Source organism: Muntiacus reevesi, chromosome 5 (genome assembly GCF_963930625.1).
Source record: "Muntiacus reevesi chromosome 5, mMunRee1.1, whole genome shotgun sequence".
NCBI classification, from domain to species: Eukaryota; Metazoa; Chordata; class Mammalia; order Artiodactyla; family Cervidae; genus Muntiacus; species Muntiacus reevesi.
Window position 1 is genome coordinate 19,581,656 of NC_089253.1, and position 20,835 is coordinate 19,602,490.

The 20,835-nt window shown below is 35.1% G+C and overlaps 1 protein-coding gene across 1 annotated transcript in view; it reads right to left on the reverse strand.

The window, feature by feature from the left end:
- Positions 1–20,835, reverse strand: part of LUZP2 (leucine zipper protein 2) — a 483,423-nt gene that overhangs the window by 102,104 nt on the left and 360,484 nt on the right. The window contains exons 6-7 of the mRNA XM_065936761.1: positions 16,409–16,471; positions 7,707–7,769 (exon numbers count right to left, since the gene is read on the reverse strand). Of these exons, the coding sequence (XP_065792833.1) occupies positions 7,707–7,769; positions 16,409–16,471 (126 nt within the window). The remainder of the gene's footprint in view (positions 1–7,706; positions 7,770–16,408; positions 16,472–20,835) is intronic.

Genomic DNA, 20,835 nt, shown 5'->3' on the forward strand with positions numbered 1-20,835 from the left:
CTTGGTGGATCCATACTTGGGAAGTCATGTGGCAACATTCCTCTTTCAGAAACAGACACAGAGATGAATACATCTGGTTTCTAGAGAAAAAACCAATGGGAAAAAAGGCCATTTTGATGTCTGAGTTTCAGAAGGAATGACTATATCCAGTCTATCATAAAATATGACAGAATAATTGTCAGAGTTTTGATATAATAGGATACCTATGCTACAGAAACAGTTATCAAAGGAATAACTATAATTTTTTGTCGAACACACCTGTGCCAAGAAACTCTACCAAGTCAGTTCAATTTTAAAGAAATAAATAAAATAGTGATGGTTTCAATGAGTTAATAAATTGGCTTTGCAAATAAACATTTTGGTAGCCTGGAATAACTGTCAAACTTCTCAGGGCCTGCATATCCTCATAGTAGAACAGGTCCTACAACTTCTCTGTTTGGTAGAGATTGCAGTGAGGATCAAATGAAATAATGTACAGCACTGGGTACAGTATAAAATGCTAACTATATGTAAGGCATTATTTTTATCGATAAGCTATAAACTCCATGTAGGCAGTAATTTATTCACTATTTTATTTCAAACACTGAATAGAAGAAGATTTTATTAAGTAATTTTTATTCAGTAACTAACAGAAATAGTCACAAACCTAGCATCCCTCACTGGAGATCTAATATTTCATAGTTCCTTTCATGAAACAGCTAGATGCATCCAAACAGAATGCCTCAGAAGATTGGAAAGTGGTGAAAAAGAAGTATACTGGGACCATAAAAGTCTTTCCATATGAAGGTCAGGACATCAACAAAGACTTTGCTAGTACCAGAGGATAAAGCGATGTGATACAACTAGTAAGCAGTAGAAAGATGGTCAGGAGTTTAGAGAGTGAAGAGGGTGACAAGACAAAATGAAGAGTCAGTCACCAGGGAGACTACAGAAAGTAAGGGAAAGACAGACGAAAAAAGCAAGCAGGGAAGATGATTAGACACAGACCCTGAAGATGAATGTATGCAGTAGATGTAAATCCTTTCTCAGTTAGATACAATAACTACTACTGATGACCTTGGACCATTAACTTTTTTAGGCCTCACTTACACACACACACACACATGTCCCCCTTAATATACACATTATATATAAATTATATATGTGTGTACATATATATATGTACAATATACATGTGCTATATATGTAATATATATATATATATACAATACTCAATGTATCATGCATATATACCTAAGTTGTTTTGAGAAGTAAATGAGATAATGCATATAAAGGACACAGCAAAATATCTTACAAGTTTATGTTTAGTGTTTGATATATATCAGTTGTTATCATTTCTAGATATTTTCTAATTCTACAGATACAAAGTTATAAATCTAAATGGAAGCAATAAAATTTTACAGAAATATATTCTTTGGACATGCTCACCAACAACATATCATGTATTATTTTCGCATACTAATAACAGAATATTAGGATTGACATGATGCTTATGATTTAAAGAGACTAAATATTAGCAATATGACATATTGAACAGAACCTTTAACAAGGACATAAATATATCAGTCTCCATACAGGGAAAGTCATTTCAGGAAGCTTGTCTTGGCCAAAATAAATGTTCAAAAATCTTCCCACCCAGACTGTATCTAACCCTTAACCTACAGAACATGAAAATCACTAGGTTCATGTAATTAGAACTAAAATAAATAGTTCAGAGATGATTCCCAATCAATGCAGCAATGCCTCTTTTTGAAAATCTAGTATCAAAACTCAGTCTCTATTCACTGTCTCAATAGAAAAGTTGAAAATTTTAATTTTTGGTGATTAGGGAGCAGAGACATCACTTTATTAACAAAGGTCCGTCTAGTCAAGGCTATGGTTTTTCCAGGAATTGTGTATGGATGTGAGAATTGGACTATAAAGAAAGCTGAGCACCAAAGAACTGATGCTTTTGAACTGTGGTGTTGGAGAAGACTCTTGAGAGTCCCTTGGACTGCAAGGAGATCCAACCAGTCCATCCTAAAGGAGATCAGTCCTGGGTGTTCATTGGAAGGACTGATGTTGAAGCTGAAACGCCAATACTTTGGCCACCTGATGCGAACAGCTGACTCATTTGAAAAGACCCTGATGCTGGGAGGGATTGGGGGCAGGAGGAGAAGGGGACGACAGAGGAAGAGATAGTTGGATGGCATCACTGACTCAATGGACATGGATTTGGGTAAACTCCGGGAGTTGGTGATGGACAGGGAGGCCTGGCGTGCTGCAGTTCATTGGGTCGCAAAGAGTCAGACATGACTGAACGACTGAAATGAACTGAGGGAACATTAATGTAAATTGTTTTGAAATGACCAAAATGACAACAACAAAACATAAGTATTGATAAATGAAATTAAATGGATTACATTTCAAAGTAAATGTTTAAATTGCCCAGCAATCATTTTTATGGCAAATTAAAACAGTAGTATTCATTTTATAATTTCTCAAGGTTTGTTACTGCTTTATTGTATGTGTTACTTAATTACTACAATGAACGAACTGTCTCCCCTAAACTCGTATGTTGAAAGCCTACCCCTCAATGTGACTATACTTGAAGACTGGACCTATAAGGAGGTCATTAAGGTTAAATGAGGTCATATGAGTGGGACCCTGATATTGTAGGACTAGTGTCCTTGTAAGGAGAGACATAGAGAGCTCTCCTCCATGTGAGGACACAGGTTTCTAACAGAAACATGTCAGACTTATCCCAGATTTTCTAGCCTTTAGACTGTGAGAAAATACATTTCTAATCTTAAGCCACTGGGTCCATGGTACTTTATGTCAGCCTCAGCAGACCAATATATTTACTTAAGCGTTAAGTCATTCAGTTGTGTTCAGCTCTTTGCGAACCCACGGACTGTAGCCCACCAGACTCCTCTGTCCATGGGATTCTCCAGGCAAGAATACTGGAGTGGGCAGGCATTCCCTTCCCCAGGAGATCTTCCTGACCCATGGATCAGACCTGAGTCTCTTGCATTACAGGCAGATTCTTTACTGTCTGTGCCACCAGAAGCCTCTTTCATTTATTCTTGTTTCCTTAATGAGAATGCCCAGTTCTCTGGATATGTCTAAAAAAGCCTTAATTAAACACATTTTTTTTCTTAATACACTGATGGGATATGGAACTATGGTTAACAATGGGGTATTGCATCATTCATAACTGCTGAGAGTAGATCTAAATCATTCCCTTATACATATAGAAAAACAGTTAACTATATGAGGTGAGGGATGTTAGTTAATTTTGATAATCATCCCACACTCTATATGTGTATCAAATCATCATGTTGTATCCTTTAAATATATGTGATTATTTTTGTCAACTATGCTCCATTCAAGTTAAAAATCCAAATCCAAAAATAATGTGTATCAGGTATCAATAACATTAAAATTTTTTAATAACTTTAGTGAATTACTTTATAGTTGAATACATGTTCAATAAAAACTATACAAGTTAAAAATAAGAAAACATTCTTCATCAAAGCATAAATTAAAATTGTAATACACATTTTTTGTCATAATACAGAGTTTTAAAACTTTTCATTTTATGTTGGCATATAGTTGATTAATAATGTGTTCGTTTCAGGTATACATCAAAGTGATTCAGTTATACATATACATGTATCTACTGCTTTTCAAATTCTTTTCCCATTCAGGTTGTTAGATAATACTGAGCAGGGTTCCCTGTGCTATAAACAACAGAAGGTCCTTGTTGGCTATCCATTTGAAATATAGCAGCCTGTGCATGTCAATTCCAAACTCCTTATCTCTTCCCTCCCTCCTTCTCTTCCACCTTGTAAGCTTAAGTGTGTTCTGTAAGTCTGTGAGTCTGTTTCTATTTTGTAAATAAAAGATACCTTTATAAATTATGTAAAAAAGCAGAATGTATATACTCTATATATTATTATTAAAATTACATATATTAATCATAAAGCAGATATGCCTAATACAAAAGGAACTAAATAGTGATACAAAAAGAATACAGGATATGAATACTAAGTTAGAAAAAGTAAAAAAAAATTGTTAAATATTTTATAAACCTTATAGTACATATAGAAATTGAATATAAAAAAATGACACAGCACCTTTGATTTGGGCTACTTAAAAAAAAATTCTTTCTTAAAATAATATTTATTTAAAAAAATATTTCAAAATATTGAATACGTTCCAAGTGATGTGTTTTAAGTGTTTTGGGTTTTTATTTGTTTGGTCTTATACATTAGGACATGTTTTGAAATTTTTCTATAATGAGAAAATAATACTATCGAAATTAAAAACATAGGTATATGTAAAAATAAAACAGAATAGCACAATGGAGCGTAGGTATTCCAGAGAATATCAACTCCAAATTGAATTAAGGAGGATAAAAAGTACTCATGTCCTGGGCAAATAAGCTGCAGATCCTCACTTCTTTCCTTAGTATAGAATGTTTACTGCTACTGGCTGCCTTCCTCAATCAAAAGCCAGCTCTCAGACATTAATAAGGACACTGAATTTATCAACCTGCCTTGCAACTGTCAGCACATTCCATTATTTTTAAGGTAAAATTCATGTGCTTTAGTGGTAAGCACTGCTCCTTCAAATATTATCTTCACTAAAAACCATCAAATCTGTTCAAAACTGAATAGATGCTCAGGAAACTACTTTCAGGGAAATATAATATTCTACTACTTATCTCAAGATTCAGCAAGTTATTACCAAAAATATTTTGTGGACTCATTTGAATAAGTGCATGGATAGATTCTGGTCACAAAATTATAATGTTTCTATTATCTACTGCCCTGGCCTGTATACTCATGTGCATGTACATATGTATGTATGTTTTCATTCATTCAGTTAACATGTTTATACAATACCTAAAATGTGCACTGGTGATTTAAAAGTAAGCAAATGAGATGATATAAAAGTAAGCTGTCTCAAGATGAGTGAATGAGTACATTATAGCAGAAATTGTCTGGGTGGTTCTCCATTAACAATTAGGTTTCTTTACTTCTAAAAGAAGCAACTTTTCACAGTAGAAGTTGAAAACACTGGAGTCTCACTTTTATACATAGATGCACACCCAAGTTTGGGGAGACTTCTTAAAAATGTACTTCCTTTATAAAAATTATGACACTTAAGGACAAACGTTTCCCCCACATCATTGTCTTTGACTCTGTACACAGTTACATAGATCTTTAGACACTATTATTGTACAATGAGGAATTAAAGTTTAGACCAAGTCAGTCATCATGATATGAAAAAGCCTGAAATACAGACAAACAATTCTGGGTCCTTGCTGACATAGTTTAGCTACTAAATAAGTTAGTTTAGCTAAAAAACTGCCATGCTTCTAGACCTCCTGCTATTGGATGTAATAAAAATCTAGAGATTAAATTGTTTGGAAAGAGAATATGGGTTGACATTCTAATTTATGCAACTTCATGGTCTACTCATATGCAATTCACTTGATTTCATATATAAGTGTTATTCTCAAATTGACATAAAATAACAAGGCTTACAAATAATGTCTCACATTTTCAACAAATCCTGATTTGAAAGTTGATAAGTTACTAATCTATATTTGAAAAAAGTGAAATTGTTAGTCCCTCAGTCATGCCTAACTGTGCAACCCTATGGACTGTAACCTGCCAGGCTCCTCTGTCCATGGAGTTCTCCAGGCAAGAACACTAGAGTGGGTAGCCATTCCCTTCTCCAGGGAGTCTCTCTGACCCAGGGATTGAGCCTGGGTCTCCTGCATTGTAGTCAGATTCTTTACCGTCTGAGTCACCAGGGAAGCCCAAAGAGCTGTCATACAACTAAGAATAAAACATGGAAAATTATTGGATCTCCTTATTCTTTTCTCCCAACTTTTCTATTATTCAAAAAATTTAAAAAGCCTCATATGATTTTCTATCTTTACATAAATCTCCTAGCCTAATACCCCAAACTTACCAGCTCTAGGGAGCTTGGGATTCTTTTATTACATTCCTAATCTTATTATGTTGAGCATATCAAAGGACTAGACATTTCTTTGCAAATGTGAACATGCACACACAGTTGTTTTTTTTTTTCCAATTTCAATTATTTGTTGTTGATGACTGCAAAAAGCTAGAGCCGAGCTGAATGTAACAGTCAAGATACCCTGAGCGTGAGTCGCAGTATGAAAGATTGAAGTTACACAGGAAAACATTAATACCTTGGATTTTCTACTTATCTCTATCATATACAATGAGCAGAGGGCTGAGAGTCAGAGAGCATTAATGACAGTTAATTCATATTTTTCTTGGTGTGCTAAAGAACATTTTGTTATAAAAGAGGTTAAAGGAATGACAGAAAACATGTTTATGAATGACTAAATGGTAAAATATTTCCAGATTCATGACTTTCATGGAATAAGAATTTAATAAATATTGGTTCTCATGATAGGAACACTTTTGAATGACTCTAATCCAAAAGTAAATGTGTCAGAGAAAAGTGAGAAGTTATTTTTTACTGTTTTCAACAGAAAAACTAAAGAATTTTCCAAACATTAAATAACATGAAGAATTATCTCAAATTAAACTGGAAGATAGATTGGGATGATCACTGTGGTGGAAACATTTTCGAAAAACAGATATTACACACAAATTAATTTACATTTACTTCTTAAACAAAGTATTATTCCTAGTACTAAAAGCCTAATATTCTATTACTCTACTGCTTTTGGGAATGCAGGTGTACCACAAGCACAATTAAAGGCTCAGCTTCTCTGCTCAAGGGAGATAAAAGAAGTATTTGTATTAGTTTCTTCTTGCTGCTATAACAAACTACTTTGATCTCAGTGACTTAAACAACACAACTTATTCTCTTAAGAGTTTGGAAAGTCAGAAGTTTGAAATGAATTTTACCAAGCAACATCAAAGTGTTGAAAGGGCTGTTTATCCCAGAGGCTATGTGGGAAAATTCTTTGCATTGTCTTTCCTCCTCCAACTTCTCCGAAGGTTACATAATCTTTTTTTTTTTACTTAAGCCATCCTGTATTACTCTTATTAAACACTTGTGCAATATATTCAGGATACACCTAGATAACTTAGGATAATCTTCCCACCTCAAGATCCTTAACTTAATGACATCTGCAAAGCCTCTTTTGACATAAAATATCATATTCACGGGTTCTAGGGATTAGCAAGTGGATATATTTGGGAGGCCATTAGTCAGTTAACCATAACCATAGTTTGTGATAGATGTCTACCTACAGTCTTGTAAAGGAAAGTATAAATAATGAAAATCAATCAACCATGATTAAATATGAAGATTATAATAAAAAGACTAATGCAGGGATCTCTGAAAGTCAAGAATGTAGGTCACCAGTGAACCTGATCTCTTGAAAATTGTTCAATATATGCTCACTGTAATGTAAGCACTCTGAAAGGCAGTATTCCTCAATGTTGAATTAAAGTAATTGAAGTTTACAAAAAGACTTTAAACACCTTGAAATGAAGTCTGCCTTTGATTAAGAACGTACCCAGGAAACCATATCTGTATTTATCTCCATTAATTAAGTAGGCAGTAAAATGAAAGAACCTTTAATTCAGTCAAATATAACTCTAATTCCTGTGAAAACCTGGAAATTAAATTTAAGCTAAATAGTATTATAGATAGTCTAGGTATTGAACCAGCCAGCTGGAGGAAGTAGGAAGAAAGTTGCTTACCTTAAATAATAAATCCTTCTTCCCATAACGAAGCTCCTTCAGCTGGGCTTGAACTTTTTTTGACTGTAAGAATAAAAACATGAATTAGAGACTTAATTTCATCTACATTTTCAAATGCCAAGATCAAAATTTCTTTAACTGCTCAAGAATGAACTTTGCAGCCAAACAAAAAAAGAGTTCAACTAGTCTAGAAGTGAAAAAGAAAAGTTTAATCTCTGCTTTGGGAGACAGACATCCAGCTATTTTAGGCAGGAAGAAAAAACTGAAACCTGTTCAAAGAAGTGTATTTAAAGAAAGTGGCTTATTGTTCCTCTCTTCAACCCTCCCCCACAAAATTCACACACACAGAATGAGTCACCTAGGCATACCCACTGAAAGAACAACTCCCAGGTTGGTATTTTCCCAATATGCTACTGGAGATCAGTGGAGAAATAACTCCAGAAAGGATGAAGAGACAGACCCAAAGAAAAACAACACCCAGTTGTTGATGTGACTGGTGATTGAAGTAAAAAGTCCAATGCTCTAAGAACAATATTACATAGAAACCTGGAATGTTAGATCCTTGAATCAAGGTAAATTGGAAGTGGTCAAACAGGAGATGGCAAGAGTGAACATCAACATTTTCAGAATCAGTGAACTAAAATGGACAAGAATAGGCAAATTTAATTCAGATAACCATTATATCTATTACTGTGGGCAAGAATCCCTTAGAAGAAATGGAGTAGCTTTCATAGTCAACAAGAGTCCAAAATGCAGTTTTTGGATGCAGTCTCAAAAATGACAGAAATCTCTGTTGATTTCCAAGGCAAACCATTCAATAATACAGTAATACAAATCTATGCCTTAATCAGTAATGCTGAAGAAGCTGAACAGTTCTATGAAGACCTACAAAACCTTCTAGAACTAACACACAAAAAAGATATCATTTTCATTATAGGGGACTGGAATGCAAAAGTAGGAAGTCAAGAGATACCTAGAGTAACAGGCAAATTTGGCCTTGGAGTATAAAATGAAGCAGGGCAAAGGCAAACAGTTTTGCCAAGAAAATGCACTGGTCATAGCAAACAACCTCTTCCAAATTCACAAGAGAAGACTCTACACATGGACATCACCAGATGGTCAATACTGAAATCAGTTTGATTATATTCTTTGCAGTCAAAGATGGAAGCAGTATACAGTCAGCAAAAACAAGACCAGGAGCTGACTGTGGTACATGAACTCCTTATTGCTAAATTCAGACTTAAATTGAAGAAAGTAGGGAAAACCACTAGACCATTCAGGTATGACCTAAATTAAATCCCTTACGGTTATACAGTGAAACTGAGAACAAGATTCAAGGGTTTAGATCTGATAGACAGAGTGCCTGAAGAATTACGGACGGAGATGTATGACATTGTACAGGAGGCAGAGATCAAGACCATCCCCAAGGAAAAGAAATGCAAAAATGCAAAATGGTTGTCTGAGGAAGCCTTACAAATAGCTGAGAAAAGAAGAGAAGCTAAGGGCAAAGGAGAAAAGGAAAGATATACCCATTTGAATGCAGAGTTCCAAAGAATATCAAGGACAGATAAGAAAGCCTTCCTCAGGAATCAATGCAAAGAAATAGAGGAAAGCAATAGAAGGGGAAAGACTAGAGATCTCTTCATGTAAATTAGAGATACCAAGGGAATGCTTCATGCAAAGATGGGCACAATAAGGGACAGAAATGGTGTGGCCTAACAGAAGCAGAAGATATTAAGAAGAGGTGGCAAGAATACACAGAAGAACTATACAAAAAAGATCTTCATAACCCAGGTAACCAGGATGGTGTCATCACCCACATAGAGCCAGACATCCTGGAATGTGAAGTCAAGTGAGCCTTAGGAAGCATCACTACGAAAAAAGCTAGTGAAGGTGATGGAATTCCAGTTGAGCTATTTCAAATTCTAAAAGATTATGCTGTAAAAGTGCTGCACTCAATAATGCCTGCAAATCTGGAAAACTCAGCAGTGGCCACGGGACTGGAAAACATCAGTTTTCATTCCAATCCCAAAGAAAGGCAATGTGAAATATTGTTCAACCTACCACACAATTGTACTCATCTCACACACTATCAAAGCAATGGTCAAAATTCTCCAAGCCAGGCTTCAACATTAACACAATCCATAAAATTCCAGATGTTTAAGCTGGATTTAGAAAAGGCAGAGGAGCCAGAGATCGAATTGCCAACATCTGTTGGATCATCAAGAAAGCAAGAAAATTCCAGAAAAATATCTACCTCTGCTCTACTGACTACACCAAAGCCTTTGACTGTGTGGATCACAACAAACTGTGGAAAAGTCTTCAAGAGATGGGAATACCAAATCACCTTACCTGACTCCTGAGAAACCTATATGCAGGACAAGAAGTAACAGTTAGAAGCAGACATAAAACAATGGACTGATTCCATATTGGGAAAGGAGTATGTCCAGGCTATATATTGTCACTCTGCTTATTTAACTTATATGCAGAGTACATCATGCAAAATGCAAGGCTGAATGAAGCACAAGCTGGAATCAAGACTATATGGAGAAATATCAATAACCTCAATACACAGATGACACCAACCTTATGGCAGAATGTGAAGAAGAACTAAAGAGCCTCTTGAGAAAAGTGAAAAAGCTGACTTAAAACTCAACATTAAAAAACCTAAGATAGTAGCATCCGGCCCCATCACTTCATGGCAAATAGATGGGGAAACAATGGAAAACAGTGAAAGACTTCATTTTTGGGGCTCCAAAATCACTGCAGATGATAATTGCAGCCATGAAATTAAAAGACACTTGCTCCCTGGAAGAAAAGCTATAACCATATTAGACAGCATATTAAAAAGCAGAGACGTTACTTTGCCAATAAAGGTCCCTCTAGTCAAAGCTAATGTTTTTCCAGTAGTCATGTATAGATGTGAGAGTTGGACGATAAGGAAAGCTGAGCCCCGAAGAATTGATACTTTTCAACTGTGGTGTTGGATAAGACTCTTGAGAGTCCCCTGGACTGCAAGGATATCAAGCCAGTCAGTCCTAAGGGAAATCAGTCCTGAATATTCATTGGAAGGACTGATGCTAAAGCTGAAGCTCCAATACTTTGGCCACTTAATGGGAAGCACTGACTCAATGGAAAAGACCCTGATGCTGGGAAAGATTTAATATGGGGGAAAAGGGGATGAAAGAGGATGAGATGGTTGGATATTATCACTGACTCAATGGACATGAGTTTAAGCAAGCTCTGGGAGTTGGTGATGGACAGGGAAGCCTGGCAGACTGCAATCCATGGGGTCACAAAGAGTCAGACACAACTGAGTGACTGAACTGAACTGAGGTGTATCTATACATATACCTGCAGATTATGTATTGCTCAGTTTTACTACTTATTTTTAATTTTATAAATTGTTAAAGATTAAATAAACATGAGTTTCAGTTGACAGTCAAGTTTACATCTAGATTATATATTGAATATAAAGGGGAGGTAGCAAGCAAATGTTTTAGGAGGTGAGGGAAGTAGCTAGAATGCTAAGAAGTTAAGGTGAACAGTGTTTGTTAAGATAATAAACAGTGCTTATTAGGATAATGCTTTTTATGAGGACTGTTACCAAAAAAAGTGTTGTAAGAAATACATATCTCCCAGCAGAAATGTTTGTCTACTGTTTGGAATACATTCTGGTGAGCCACAGATAGCTGATTAAGCATTCCTACTTTTCCAGAGCAGATCCAATTTCAAACATTCTAACATTAGGACCTCAATTATTTGTCTTTCTACGTCTAAGATTATAGGTTCTGATTCTTCAGCAGGATTAAAAAGAATACATGTGAATAGATTATCACAGTTACATGAAGTGATATTTGAAAAACAGGTTAGTGAGTATGCAAAATGCTATAGTCATTTTGGGAAACTGGTTGATAGTTTCTTATAAATTAGACAGAAATTCTTTGTAGGTATTCATACAAGAGAAGTGATAATATATACATAGATGCTTATAGTATTTTTATCCATAAGAGTCAAAAGCTGTAAATAACCTACATGTTCCTTAAGTGGTGAATAGTAAACAAATTATCGTACATCCATGAAGTGGAATGCTAAAAAAGAGTAAGCCATGTTTTAAATAAAGTCTGAAATATGTAACAATATGGGTGGATTTCTAATATCTTATACTATGTAGTCACAAAAAAACCTTTATTTTGTATAATACCATATATATGATATCCTAGAAAAGACAAAAGACTAGGGATGTAAATCTGGTTACTAGTTGACATGGCTGGGGGGTTGGTGGTAGATATAAAATATCAAGTGGGAGGTTTAGTTGTTTTTGTTGTTTAGTCACTAAATCTTGTCTGACTCTTTTATGACCCCATGGACTGTATAGCCTGCCGGGCTCCTCTGTTCATGGGATTTCCCAGGCAAGAAAACTGGCTGCTGCTGCTAAGTCGCTTCAGTCGTGTCCGACTCTGTGTGACCCCACAGACGGCAGCCCACCAGGCTCCTCTGTCCCTGGGATTCTCCAGGCAAGAATACTGGAGTGGGTTGCCATTTCCTTCTCCAGGGGATCTTCCCGACTCAGGGACTGAACTCATTGTATTGCAGGCAGGTTCTCTACCACTGAGCTATGAAGGAAGTCCCTAACTTGAGTATTGGTCAAACTCTCAAAGTATAATCCTAAATGGGATTAATTCTATGAAAATAATACCTCAATAAAATTCAATTTTATATAGCTGCCCAAAATAGCTACATGTGAAATATTAAATTGAACATTCTGTAACACCATATACAAAACTAAACCAAGAAGAATTAAAGACCTAAATTTAAGATCAAATACTAAAAAACTTTTGGAGGAAAATATGCAGGGCATAAATCATTGCATTGTTTTTTGGATCTGTCTTCAAAAGAAAAGAAACAAAACCAAAAATAAACAAATGGGACCTAATTAAACTTAAGAAGTTTTGCACAGCAAAAGAAACCATCCATGAAACTGTAAGACATGAAACGATGCTTAACATTGTTAATTATCAAGACCATGCAAATGGTAAACCATAAACAGATATTACCTCACATCTGTCAGAATGGCTATCATCAAAAAGTCTACAAATAACAAATGTTCTTAAGGATGTGGAGAAAAAAGTACCCAAGTATACTGTTGCTGGTGCTTTAAGTTGGTGCAACCACTACAGAAAACACTATGGGAGTTACTCAAATGACTAAGAACACGAATTCAAAAAGATATATCTTCCTAAATGTTCATAGCAGCATTGCTTCAATAGCCAAGATATGGAAGTGTCCATCAAAGATGAATGGATAAAAAGGATGCTGGTATAAATATATACAATTAAAGTCAAAGAGAGAAAGACAAATATTCTATGTTACCTCTTATATGTGGAACCAAAAAAAAAATAAATAAATCTAAATTAAAAAAAAAAAAAAAACAAAATACAGACTCACAGGTATAGAGGACAAACTAGCTGTTACCAACAGGAAATGGGTGATGGGGAGGGGCAAGGCAGATATATAGGATTAGGATATAAAAGCTATCATGTATGAAGTAAATTAAGTATCAAAGATATATTGTATAGCACAAGCAAATATAGCCATTATTAAATAAAATATAAAACTCTGAATGCCTATGTTATATACCTGAAACTAATAAAAATCAATTATCCTTCAATAAAATAAAAGCATAGGCTAAATCAAGTATACCTTTGGTTTAGATGCAGGATTTAATACAGTCTTAATTTCTTGACTATTTTTTTCAACTTAGCTTTAAAAATTCTGTAATAAAACAGTTTTCAAATCTTAATGTACACAAGAATTACCTGAAGGGCTTCTTAAACCACAGATTAAGTCAGTGAAACTATTCTACATGATACTGTAAGGGTAGATATATGTCATATATTTGTCAAAATCTATAGAATGTACACCATCAAGAATGAACCCTAAACTAAACTAGGGACTGTGGATGATAATCATGCATCAGTTTAGTTTCATTGATTATAAAGATTTACCATTCTGGTGGAGGATGTTGATAATGGTGGAAGTTATGTGTGGGGGCAGGAGTATATGGGAATTCTGAACTCTGCTCAATTCTGCTATGAACCTAAAACATCTCTAAAAAATAAAGCCTATTGAAAAACCAAAAAATAAAAGTAGCTGACCATAGTACCTAGTAAATTACATGATCCTCATGGAATTACTATATCCTAGTAAACAGTGCTGATATGAAAGTCATCTTTAATAAGTACATCTCACTTATATTTTTGAAATATTGTACTTTTATAAGCATTCACTGAATGTTTATGAGTCTTTCAGTTATCAAACTGCAACTGTTATTCAGTTTACTTTTATATTCAGAATTAAATATAATTCTGAATCATGCAAATTATTTTAGTTTGCAAAATGGGGGACTGTGTTATGATGGTGTTATAATTACTAAATCCTGAAGCATCATCAGTTAGAGTAGAATCTTGAAAATGCTGTAAATGGCACACCCTTGAAAGGTTCAAATATTAGAAACAATTTTTCACAGACATTTCCTTCAGGAGCCAACTGCATTGATTTGTTGAATTAAGAAAATGAAACCTCTGGGAATTCATAAATAAGAATGCAGAAATAATATGTCCTCTAAGAAGCTAAGATGAGGAAAATACATGAGTCTTTCTTGAACTAAGGGGCTAAAACTATAGGTAGACCCAGGTCGTCATTGTTGTTTTTTCATTCTTTTGTTTGTTTCTAAACACCACACACACCTTCTCCTAGGGTCACCTCTTTTTCATGTACATGGGTGTTGTGTGAACTCTGGGAACATGTAAATTATCACAGAATATAGCTTCAATTCAGATGGTCCTTATTCAAAACAGCTCCACTTGCTTACCCTCTTAAAGGTAATATTCAGAAACTGCACACTATGTATGCCATATATCTAGAAACTTAGCAAATATAAACAATATGAGAGTCTACTGATATCCAAATAGAAAAATACAATGGAGAAAATACAATACACAAGCTCATATATATATGCTTTTCAGTTTGATTTTTCACTTCTGGGGCATCAAGCTTTCAATTTAATGTATTTAACAGCTCTATTCATTTCATATATAATATTATTGTAACGATATTATAAATGGATAATCACATTGCACGCTAGTCTCTCAATAGTGACTTATACATGTCCACCAAGGAGTATTCTCACCTTCTTTAATTAAAAAACCCCAAATTCTGCATGAACACCAACCTAATGGCCTCTTCCAGGTTCCTACAAGTTAGCTAGGCTTGTGACCTAGTTCTGGCAAATAGGATACAAGGACATATGTGCCATTATTTCTAGATAGACTCCTAAAGAGTAATGCTTATGAGTCACCAGGTAATATTTCCTGTTCCTTCTGCTAGAAGGTGACAATATCAGGAAATAGCTTTTGGAATAAGAGGTGGTTCCATATTTAGGAGATGACAGAAGTTGTTCATCAGCTCTTTGCCTTTCTTCTTTTTTTTTTTTTTTAATTTTATTTTACTAGTTGGAGGCCAATCACTTCACAACATTTCAGTGGGTTTTGTCACACATTGACACGAATCAGCCATAGAGTTACACGTATTCCCCATCCCGATCCCTCCTCCCACCTCCCTCTCCACCCTGCTATGGGGAATGGGATAAACTTGTGTTAGACTGTTTTTTTTTCTACCTAAACCTCCCTCCTTCCCCCTTCCTTTCAGAAGTATCTGGTTTTCACTGAAGACTAACATGCCTGGGCCTTATCATTCACAGGCTTTTCCATTATTATTATTATTATTATTTTTTTTTTTTGCACAACTAGTCTTTTTGTATGCCCCTTTGAGGCTCCAACTTAACACATTGAGTGCAGTCCCTTCTCCTCGAAGTATCAGTTACTATGGCACTATTTCTACTTTCTTTACTGTCACTAAGGACTACTGACTGTGAGCTATATTTCTACAACATTACAGATTCATTTGGAAGATCAGGAAAAGAAAAAATGGATTTTAACTAAACCTGGATTAAACAGAATGACGTTTTCCCTCACTTAAGGGGCAATATTGTATGAGACAATATTTTGTCCATCAAATAGAACCAGTGAATTTATTTGTTTCTTTCATTTTATGTTCAGTCCTGGAATCCTCATTTTGCCGCTCTAGTGTCACTCCAACAGGTATAGACATCACAGTGCAGATGTTGTTGTTTAGTCGCTAAGTCATGTCCAGCTCTTTGTGACCCCACGGACTGCAGGCTGCCAGCTTCCTCTGTCCATGGCATTCCCCAGGCAAGAACACTTGAGTGGGCTGTCATTCCCTTCTCCAGGGGATCTTCCAGATCCATGGATTGAACCCGCCTCTCCTGCACTGGCAGGAGGATTCTTTATCACCACATAGAGGGTACCGAAAGTGAAAACTTCATGGACTTCCAGGTGTTTGCTAGTAAGGAACTCTTAATAATCCAGTTAAGGAAGGAATCCAGAATATCACTTAGGAAAGTAACACTTAAGTGGCTTAACATTTTTTCTATTTGGTGATGAAATGTTAAAACATCCAAAATACCTAAAAGTTTAAAATGTGTCTTTATTTTCTTATTCCAGTGTTTGCAGTTATGTTTTAAGGGAATAGAGTCACCAGGTGTCTGGGTTAAAAAAAAATATCTGGCACTAATACTGTTTCTATTCAGTTAAAGCTATAAGAAAGGAAAACTTACTCACCTCTTCTGCACGCAGGCCACATAGCTTGTTTCCAAACAAGAGTTTGTGTTTCAAGCTTTTATTCTGAGGAAAGAAACATAGTTTCATTGCTAAGAAGTTATAAAATATTAACAATTTCTTTAAATTATATCAGCAGCGTTTCTGTTTTGTTCACAGGTAAGTCCTTCATGATACGAGATGTAGCTGTTTGCATAAATTGAGTAGAATCTGTACTATAAAAGATTGTTTTTTTATTCAACAAAAATCGATGGATTTGATGTATTGGCATTAATACAGTTATTAGAACATATGGAACTTTCTTTGGTCTTACATTTAAATCTGTTTATTGTATTTATGTATGCTGTTTTCTAAAATAATTTTGGTTTCAAATTTGTAATTGATACTAGTTTCTGAAAGCACCCTCTAAAGAGCAAGCATTTATTTCTACCATCATCTGGTTACGCATCACCTTGGAATCTAGTTTAATACAGTCATGGATGCACTAGGGTCTGAATTTCCTTTCAACACTATGGTTTTAGAGTCCTCATGTTTCTGACACCTGTGCATCGCACTCAAAGGGCATTTTGATGCTCAGAAACCACTTCTTCTTCCAGGCCTCATAAGAGTGCTATCTGCTGGACTTGACCTAGATTCATAGACAAATGTTTGTTGCTTCAGAAATGGAGGCGCAGTGTGAGTCATCGGAATCTAAACCCTTAGAGGGAGTCAATTACATCTTCCTCAGGACACTCGGGCTTTTGTGTCTTTGTCCCATAACTGAGTACCTGCTCTTCTTTTAGACAGGAAGGATAAAAGAGAGCAGAAAACTCTGTAAAAACTCACAGGATTTAGACCTTATACTGTCTCTACAGTAGCAAACAATGTGACGGAAAGCACATCTCATACATAACTACTCTAAAGAGAGTCAATTAGATGAGCATCATAAGCAAACTGAACTAAATTTATGTAGTGTGAATGAATAACTGAATGAATGAATACATCAAATTTAAGACTTCTTCACACACAATCCCCACCTGAATATGAACATCATTTCCCAATTTATTTTCCTGTCATGCAGAGAGTGGTTATAGCTCCCTCAGCTGGAAAGACTCCTTTGTCTAACTTTTCCTCTTCGAGTATGAGTTGAAACTCTAAAAAACTTATTTAGAATTTAAATACCATGGAATTTTTTATACAAATGAGAAACTATATTGATTCATTTAGTAATGGATTTTTTTTTTTGCAAATATTTGTACTCATCATATAGCAAAACATAAGATTAAGGGTTTAAAAAGTCTTTAATGTATAGTATTCCTGTATCTAAAAGCTCATAAACTACAGTAAAGAGACACATACTTATATTTTAACTCTACAGTATTGCTCAGTTTGTAGGTTAAAAATTACCCTTGTTTTCCTACTGTACATGTCTATTTATGACATTTTTGATACAGGGGATCTTAAATTTTTTTAATAAATTGTCTATTTTTCTTTTTTGATTTTTCTGTTTTTAAATATAAGGTATATCTCTTCAGTATCTCTAGAGATTATTTTCATCATTCTAAGGCTAGAGATCTTTAGTGGAAACACTGGTAAAATCCAATGTTAATTTTCTGGTTCAATAATTATAGTAGCATTGTAGGTTGTTATAAAGAGGTTTTGGGGAAAGGTACATGAGAACATTCTATATTAATTTGCTACTCAATGTTTGTAATGTCTTTTTGGATCTGATAGTTTTAACCTGCTTTAGCACAAGCAACAGTAAAAGTGGGACTGTATCAAACTAAATAACTTCTGTACAGCAAAAGAAACCATCAACAAAGTAAAAATAAAACCTATGAAATGGCAAAAAAAAAATGGTGCAAGTAAGGAGTTAATATTCAAAATATGTAAAGAACTTGTACAATGCAACAGCAAACAGCCAAATAACCTAATTTAAAAAACTGGACAAAGGACCTAAATGGACACTTCTCCAAGAAGACATACAAAAGGCCAACAGGTATGTGAGATTATCCTCAACATGACTAGTCATTAGGGAAAAGCAGATTGAAACAATAAAGTATTACCTCATGCTTGTTGGAATGGCCATCATCAAAAAGACAAGACATAACAAATGCTGGCATAAATGCAAAGAAAAGGGAAACTCTGCACTGCTGGTGAGACTGTAAATTGCTACAGCCACTATGAAAAACAGTACAGAGGATCCTCAAAAAATTAAAAACAGAACTACCATATGATCCAACAATTCTACTTCCACCAAAAAAAAAAAAAAAAAAAACTAACTTGGAAAAGTATCTGTACCCCCATGTTCACAGCAGAATTATTTATAATTCTGGACATGGAACCAACCTAAGTGCCCCCCGATGGATGAATGGCCAAAGAAATTGTGATATATGTGTGAATGTATGTGTGTATATATGTATGTGTGTGTGTGTGATTAAAAAGAAGAAATGCTTATCATTTGTGAAATCATGGACAAAATCTGAAATGAGGTAAGTCAGATAGAGAAATTAAGACCAACCAACCAAACTCGCAGAAAAAGAGATCAAACTTATGGTTACCAGAAGTGGAGGGGAGAAGGAGGAGGAAGTAGAGAAGGATGACCAAGAGGCAGAAATCTGAAATTATAAGGTAAATATTATACGTACTAGGAATGTAAAGTGCAGCAGGGTACCTGCAGCTAACTCTGATGGATGACACACAGAAAAAATGTCAAGAGAGAACATCCTAAGAGGGCTGGTCACAAGGAAAACATGCTTTCCCTTTGATCTTTCTTTTCTTTTTACTACATCTATATGAGAAGACGGATGCTTGCTGAACCTACCGTGATAATCATTTCACATATACATAAAGTAAGCCATCATGATGTACTCCTTGAACTTATACAGTGATATGTGTCAATTAATTTTCAACAAAACTGGAAACAATTATTTCAAAATAAGTTAAAATATCTAAAAACAGGAATATTAAATAAATAAAATAGAGACACGCTGAGTGAAGGACATCTAAGGTCTTATGTGTTAATATCCATACATGAGTAATTAGAAAGGATAATAAAGCTAATAATATATTTCTCCTTAAAATTTAATACTTTAAGTTTTACCATACTATTTAAAATTTTCATCTTCACTTAAAGATTTTACCCCCTTTTTTCTTTTTCCTTTCTTTTATTTGATATTTCTTTCATTTGTTCATTATGTTAAATTCTAAAGTGATAAAGCAGTGAATATTTCTTTTCAAATGTGTGTGACAGACTTGGACAATGCAACTATATTAGCACAAGGAAGACTGTCCCACATGGATATCCTGTGGCCATCTCCAAAATGAGCGATGATTATGCTGTGTATCCACAGTCTGCTCTGGCAGTTGATAATTCTGGGCAACCATGCAAACAATATGTTTCCATTAAGATAAATATTATTTCCAGAGCTTAAGAACTAGACTATTTCACTATTTTGAAATAAATCCGTAACTGAAGATAATCAGTTATAATCACCCATAATGGGGCCCATTGTGGGATGAAAGTAAGACTTGCAAGACCCATACTGAGATTTTTCTTAAATGACATATTTTTCAGAAACATAGACAGCACAGAGCACTGGAGAGGGAACACTGACTCCCAGAAAATTCGCTGACTTAACCTCTTCATTCGATGCTAGTGACCACATCTCTTCAATCTCGGAAAGAATTAAGACTTGCTATTTCCAGTAGTCATGTGCAGATGTGACAGTTGAACCATAAAGAATGCTGAGCACCAAAGAATTGGTGCTTTTGAATTGTGGTGCTGGAGAAGAATCCCAAGAGTCCCTTGGACTGCAAGGAGATCAAACTAGTCCATCCTAAAGGAAATCAGTCCTGCATATTCACTGAAAGGACTGATGTTGATGCTCCAATACTTTGGCCACCTGATGTGAAGAGCCGACTCACTGGAAGAAACCCTGATGCTGGGAAAGATAGAAGGCAAAAAGAGAAGTGGGCAGCAGAGGATGAGCTAGTTAGAAAGCATCACTGACTCAATGGACATGAATTTGAGCAAACTCTGGGAGGTGCTGGAGGACAGAGGAGCCTGGCATGCTGCAGTCCATGGGATCTCAAAGAGGTGGACATGAATGAGCAACTGGACAACAACAAATCATTCAGGCATTAAGAACATACTCCTAACAATTTTGTAATCAGACATGTAGCATTTTTATCCACCCTCTAAACAATGGATCTCATCCCTATCAAATTGGATGATGCTTTCAGAAGGTCTAAAATAACAACTTATACATGTAATTATAACCCTAATTCTACGATCCAGCTACGAGTATGATTTGCTGGGACATAAGAAAAAGTAGATTAAAAGAATCATGAAATGTTTAGGTGTCTGATTTCCCTGCCTATCAAACTTATACTATCCTTTTTCTAATAACCACATCCTGATTTTTCTTGGGAGAAACATTTTTCCACGC